The following is a 6,432-nucleotide window of genomic DNA, read 5'->3' as shown; positions in this document are numbered from 1 at the left end:
TGCTGCTTGCTAGCGCATATGGCGTCTTCTTCCACCGTCCACATATGTTTTTTTTTTAAATTAATCTTAGAGAATCATTTTTAGCTAGTGAATCATTTCTCTGAATCAGAGAAGAATTATGGATCTCTACCAAACTGCCCTAAGCCAACAACAGGTGTTAGCATTAAGCAATTAAATTATGACCAAGACAGACAGTAGATTGATCCTTGGATTAGGAATTAAAAAACGGACGTCGACAGCAGGACTGGAACCTGCGCAGGCAAAGCCCAACAGATTTCGAGTCTGTCTCCTAAACCACTCGGACATATAGACGGCTTGCTTCTCTGCGAGATTTCGTCCATATAAATAATCGCACATGTGGACCTTGGGAACAATTGCACATTTGGACCTTGGGAACAAAACGCCTGCAAGGTAGACTCACAAAGCTCGCATTGTCCATTCCGGAAACCAAACCACCATATAAAATCATAGATCCAGGTGCATCAACTAATCCAAAGGGGAACACACAAAAAAAACATCATAACACATTGAGACGAGAAAACAATATGTTCCTTATTGAACTAGAAGACATCGTTCAAATGAAACATGCCAGTTTGTTTGCGTTTTCCAGTCCATTTGGCACGTACCTATTTCACAACTACCGTATAGAAGAGGGGCAACTAGCGAGACTTCGTTCAAAACCGACCGTCCCTCACAATGTCTGGTAGAGCGACATCCACACTCACAACAAAGTGATGAATGGCGACATCATTTCTTCTGCTTGCTTGACACACTCAGCTGCTGGAGGTTGAGCAGCAGGTCGTTGGAGTCCAGGAAAACCTTGTTGGCTGAAGCCGCGATAGTGTGCGAGATCTCCCTTGCAGCTTCAATCTGCCTCAGGGCAAGGAAAGCCTGGTTGTTTGCGATGGCCTGGCCAATCAGCTCCGCAGACTTAGCCTCTCCCTGTTCACAGAATAGAACACCAAAAGCAGAAGTATGTTTTAGAACTCATCTTACAAGGACAGCTAGTTAGATCGACATATAAAACTTTGCAGCATGAAGCCAAAGTTATCGATAGAACCAGCATCTTCCTCTAACTGTACTCCCAATCCTTTTCAGACATAGGTGCCATGCTTATACAAGAATTGTTTTCTTCTTACCTGAGCCCTGATAATTGCACTTCTCTTATCTTGCTCAGCTTTCTCGACAATGAACTTTGCACGCTCAGCTTCCTGTGCAGCAACCTGTTTGGCCTCAATGGCATGGGTGAACTCCTTCCCAAAGCTAAGGCTTGTAATCGAGACATCATCAAGAGCAATGTTGAAGTTTCTGGCCCTCTCAGTCAGTATCTTCCTAATCTCCCTACTGACAGTCTGAAATTGGAAGGGAAAAAGAGTAAAAAATTTTGTACTATTTAAGAATTAGCTTATTTCCATATACTACCACCATTTCAATTTATAGGTCATTTTGGATTTTCTAGATTCATAGATTTTACTGTGCACCTAGATATATAATATGTGTATATACACGGTAAAAACAATGAACCTATAAAAGCTAAAATGACCTATAATTTGGAACAGAGGGAGTAATAGGCAAGAAATAAACAGGGAATATGTAGACCACACCTCTCTCTGTGTGATCAGTTGGCTAGCATTGTATTGGGCAACAACAGCTTTCAGTGTTTCATGTATGATAGAAGGCAGAACTCGCTCGTTGAAGTTCTCCCCCAGAGTCCTGTAGATATGGGGTAGCCTCTCTGGCATTGGCCTTGTGAGGACACGAAGACCAATTTTCACCTGCCCCAAACAAAGTACAGAACAGATATCTCAAAGTATGAAATGAGTGACATGATTAATGTTAGCTTGTTACAAAATAAATATATCATCATTTCATAAACTACAGCATAGAAGTGCATCAGAATTTAATAGGAAAAACAAACTGCAGCATTCCTCAGAGTATGATAAACAATGTATCGAGCTCCCACAATATGAAAAAAAGGTGCAAGATTTACCGTTTGTGCCTCAGGCATAAAAAGTAACTAGAATAGATGTAGGTAAATGAGCATGCAAAAGAAATATGCTTTATTAATATCTGGCTAAAGCACCCCAGATGGCAAAAACTGATAGTGGTCAAACAAACTTTGCAAGATAATCTTCTGAATTTAGCTAGGTCGTTAACCGTTGACAGCTTTTGTAGCAAACTAGCAATTATACTATTTCTCAATGAATTTATGAACAAAATATTTGAATATAATATAAATTGAAGAGAAACCACTTTTTTTGAAATAATCATAACAGCCAATGCAGCCATTTTAGGATCATATGATCAATAAATCAAGGAACAGGTTCATCGACCCAAATTTGAGATGAACTTGTTAGCGCAATGACCGATGCAGAAGCATGCATGTCAGGCAGCACACAGCAACATTTACACTACAGAATTTAAACACAAGTTCCAAAAAAATGAAGAATGGTAAGTTGGAACTATTGGACTAAAAGAGATATGCATATTTACCATCTGAAGATCCCTGCTTCCAGAAGTACTCTCAACAAGATTCGGGCGAGCGCGTACATCATAAATGATTGGTCGTTCAAACCATGGAATCATAAAGTGAGTCCCTTCAGGGTATACCTGCATAAAGAAAACATATGCTACATTTATCAAAAAATTGAACTGGCTCATCATCAGGAGTGATACTTAAGTGTGCATATTAAACAATAACCCAATCAACAAAGTCAAACTACACATTGAGAAATTTTCACTAGTTCACAGTTCACATTAAAAACCCTACAAGTACATCAAGTTTTGGTGCACTGGAGGATACAATAACTGATATATGACAGCAAATCTAGAGCTACAAGTAATTTTGAACTATTTATTACAGTCACATACCCTTTGAGCACATGCATGCACACCAAGGCAAAACTGTTAATCAAGTCCTTTGTGACTACACACAAATGAGTAAATGGCAAAACATGCTTTCTTAGCTACACTCTTCATTAGACTCAAATACTCAATAACGAATAAGTATCCACACACTAAGAAAGAGAAAAGGATAGCTAGCATCTATTTGCATTAATTGTGTCTAATTGTAGACTTTATAATGCTTGCATGGGTCCAAGATGACTTCCTAACAAGTTGGCTCTGTATGGTAGTTGCAGATAAGCCCCTATCCCTCTTTGTATTGTTGGCACAAAACTAGCACCGTAGCAAAACCCAGCACCTTTCATGGCATTATTGGTGGTAAAACTCGCTGCACCATTACACAAATTATGATGTAAACACTAGCAAGAACCACGTAGATAATCATTTATCAGCAACTCACACAATATGTCCTTTTAACTCTAAGGCCATATAAGAATCCTCCCTAAGAAGTGGTAGTGTGCACCAACAACTCTTCCATTTTGAATATGCAGAACCTAATTGTCCAGAAATGTTGCAGAAAAATAGCATGGCCGCAAAACAATATTTCACGTACAGACAATCAGGTTACATGAACATAAAACTAGAAAAATTTTCATCTGGTCAATTGAACCAATAATTTATTTCAAGGAGTAAACAAAGAGCACCCAAGAACACACATCAATTAAACTAAAATAGAAATATTATGGTTAGAGAAATAGCAAGATGTAGAGTTGATTTACAATGTGCAAATGTGCTGCCTCAAATATACAATAAAACCTTACAAAAGCAAGTGCACTTGTCTGTGATGAATTTCTAGTTCAGATTTTTGTAGATGTAGTTTAACAAAAGTGAAGTGGAGTTTTCTAATCATGCATCCACAGTGCTTATGTTGATAATACAACGCAGTTGCTAGTTCCAATCCATATTTTACAGTAAATTCCAAAATTAGCATAACTGTCATGCGAAAGTGGGATAGCATACATATAGACAGAGACACTTCAAACAATAATAGTTCAACAATAAAGCTAGCAAGCACTTCAGACTTCATAGATTAGATGTCAAAATAGGAACCAGAAAGATGAAATCACAAGTATTGAAGTACAGTATGGGATGTTAGTGCAAGTACTCAACACCCAGAATAAAAGACTAGGATTTGAACCATTGTCTGTATGTTTCTAAATTAGGAAAAGGGTGCCGTTCTCCATTGACAATTTGATAGGCGCACCTCACACTTTTTTTCCAATTGTAATACACAGTTAGCACTGATTTATGGGAAATATATGCCAAAAGGATGCTGACCTGGCTGACGATATGACAAGTTGCTACAGAGATCCACACGGTACATTCCCCATTGGCAATTTGAATGGCACAGCCCACGTGTAGCCGATTGCATTGCACGGTTAGCTCTGATTTATGGGAAATGTGTCCAAAATGCCAATAAAATTAACATCCCGGACTACAATTCAGGCAACCACACTATCTCTATCCACATTTCACAAAAGCCGAAAAGGATGTCAACCCTGCTGAGGATATGAGAAGTAACTACAGACGCACACGGTTCATGTCCCAGATTGTTTCTATTAAAGCAGCATGCATGATTATCCCAGGTTTACCGGGATGTACCTACAAATCGAGAGAAATGTTCTAAGGGGCATCATCCAGGACACAATCCATGTCAACACAGCGCCTGCAGCCACATTTCTCTCCCAATCGCACCCCTCAAGCCTACCCAACCAAACCGCTTCCACTCAAACCAGCAACCCACCGCGGCCTCCATACCTTGTCCTTGATCCCCTGGATGCGGTTGAAGACGATGGCGCGGTGCCCGCCCTCGACGTTGTAGAGGCTGTTCACGGCGGCGTACACGGCGGCGCCGCCGAGCACGGCGACCTTGACCAGTGCGCTGGCCCCCGGCGGGGGCGCCGGGATCCGGCCGCCGCCCTTCACGTTCATCCTCGCCGCGGGGGCCGCCGCCGGAGACGGAGCTGGAGGTACGTGGAGGAGGGGGGCCGCGCGAGGAGGAGGAGGTGCAGCGCTGGGGGGCGGCGCGGCGGCTAGGGTTTATCTGGGGGGTTTGTTTGAGGAGGGGCGCGGCCTTGAGGAGGGCGGCGGGTGATCTTAGCCGTCGGATTTTGAGTGGACGGCGTGGGAGAAGAGGTGAGGCGATAAACGGGTGGTTTTCTTTCCTGCACGGCAAGAAAGAAACGGACTCTGTCTAGAGCTGCAACGTGGGTGTGCGGTGCACTTCCAGGAATGTCATCATGCCTACAACAAAAGTTAACGTGTACTAAGATAAAGTCAAGAGCATGTACTCATTATTGAAAATCTTTAAAAAAGAATTTTAGCATCTTGCGATCATTTTTTAATATTTATTTTAATTGGTATTTTACTGTGGTAAGATAAGATAGTGTACATATTCTACCTGTTTTTCGTCACTTGTGATCAAACTCCTTAGAGCATCTTAGTAATGGCTCTCAAATTAGATCCTCGACTTTTTGAAAAAAAAATCGCTATTTTTTATAGTTAGTTTTTTAGTCTCAACTTCGGCAGTGGCCTTTTAATTTCAACATCAGCAGTGTAGAGTTTTTTTAGATTAGCAGTGTGGAGAATTGGGAAAGAAGGAGAAGGGAGGGTGAGATGGTGATGAAAGCGGTGACAATCAAATCAAGAAGGAAGACAATAGTAACCTTGAGTAGACTGCCCGTATGGTGGGATTCGGCCAAAGGGTATTGCGACAACTTATCGGTCGGAGTAGTGCGCCTGCGGAGAGAGTACTCCGAGGGGCGCGCCCCTTTTTGTTTTGTTTCGGGGACGAGACGCGTCAACGTGCTGAGCGGGCCAGGGCCACGATGGCGCCTGCTGCTCTGCAGCCGGTGCTTTCGCCGCGCTGTCCCGCGCTCAGGGTCTCGGCCCCGCTTTCCCTGGTCGCCTTGCGACGCGCCGTTCGAGGGCAGTCGGCCAGCGCCGATGCTGCGCCACTCAGCGTCCAAGGGCTCAGCTTTGCTTTGTCCCGTCATGTCTCAGCACCATAACCGAGGGTATCTTTCGCTCGTGGGGAGCCGCGCCGTCACGGGCGGTCCAAGCCTTCGCCCTTCGACAGGCTTGAAGCTTGGCGCCCAACGCAGCTATAAATAGGGGTCGTGAGACTCCCTTTCCTCTCCAACTTCCCTGCTCTTACTTCTAGCATCGCCTAAGTCTCGTAATGTTTTCCTTTGCCTTTCACGACCGGTCCCCAGATAAGGTGCCTGGCTTTTTCAGGCTTTGATGCTAGAAGAATGCTTGCGAGCGGCGGGGGAAAGCTGGAGAGGGCGTGCGCACCATCCCTTAGCTTCAGTGGGATTAGCAGAAGAGCATCGGGGCCGTGGGGTCCTGCTTCTGCGATGTCCCATAGCATGAAGGGGGGTTGAGATGCCTGACCATGGCGTTGGTGCCAGGTTTGGTGGCCGTTCTTCGCATCGTCCCTCCTGGCGACAATGTCGCTCTCGGGGAGATGGTGTGGAGGGTGCTGTCCGCCAGCTTGACCCCCCACAGGGTCTTCGGTGGAGGAGA

The 6,432-nt window shown here is 43.9% G+C and overlaps 1 protein-coding gene and 1 non-coding gene across 2 annotated transcripts; both read right to left on the bottom strand.

Annotated features, from left to right (window-relative positions):
* Positions 1 to 230: 230 nt before the first annotated feature.
* TRNAS-CGA lies at positions 231 to 312 on the bottom strand. Its single transcript has one exon. It is a non-coding gene; the product is annotated as a tRNA-Ser (tRNA).
* Positions 313 to 438: 126 nt separating this feature from the next.
* LOC120659683 (prohibitin-2, mitochondrial-like) lies at positions 439 to 4,970 on the bottom strand. The gene is made up of 5 exons (XM_039937899.1): positions 4,663 to 4,970; positions 2,494 to 2,610; positions 1,605 to 1,775; positions 1,140 to 1,352; positions 439 to 942 (listed from the first exon to the last, which is right to left on the bottom strand). Exons 1-5 carry the CDS (start codon positions 4,834 to 4,836, stop codon positions 748 to 750), a joined length of 870 nt encoding a protein of 289 aa, XP_039793833.1. The 5' UTR covers positions 4,837 to 4,970; the 3' UTR covers positions 439 to 747.
* Between the last annotated feature and the right edge of the window lie 1,462 nt (positions 4,971 to 6,432).

This window comes from Panicum virgatum, chromosome 2N (assembly GCF_016808335.1).
Source record: "Panicum virgatum strain AP13 chromosome 2N, P.virgatum_v5, whole genome shotgun sequence".
Classification (NCBI taxonomy): domain Eukaryota; kingdom Viridiplantae; phylum Streptophyta; class Magnoliopsida; order Poales; family Poaceae; genus Panicum; species Panicum virgatum.
The sequence above is the reverse complement of the archived record's forward strand: the minus strand, read 5'-3'. Positions and strand labels throughout refer to the sequence as shown.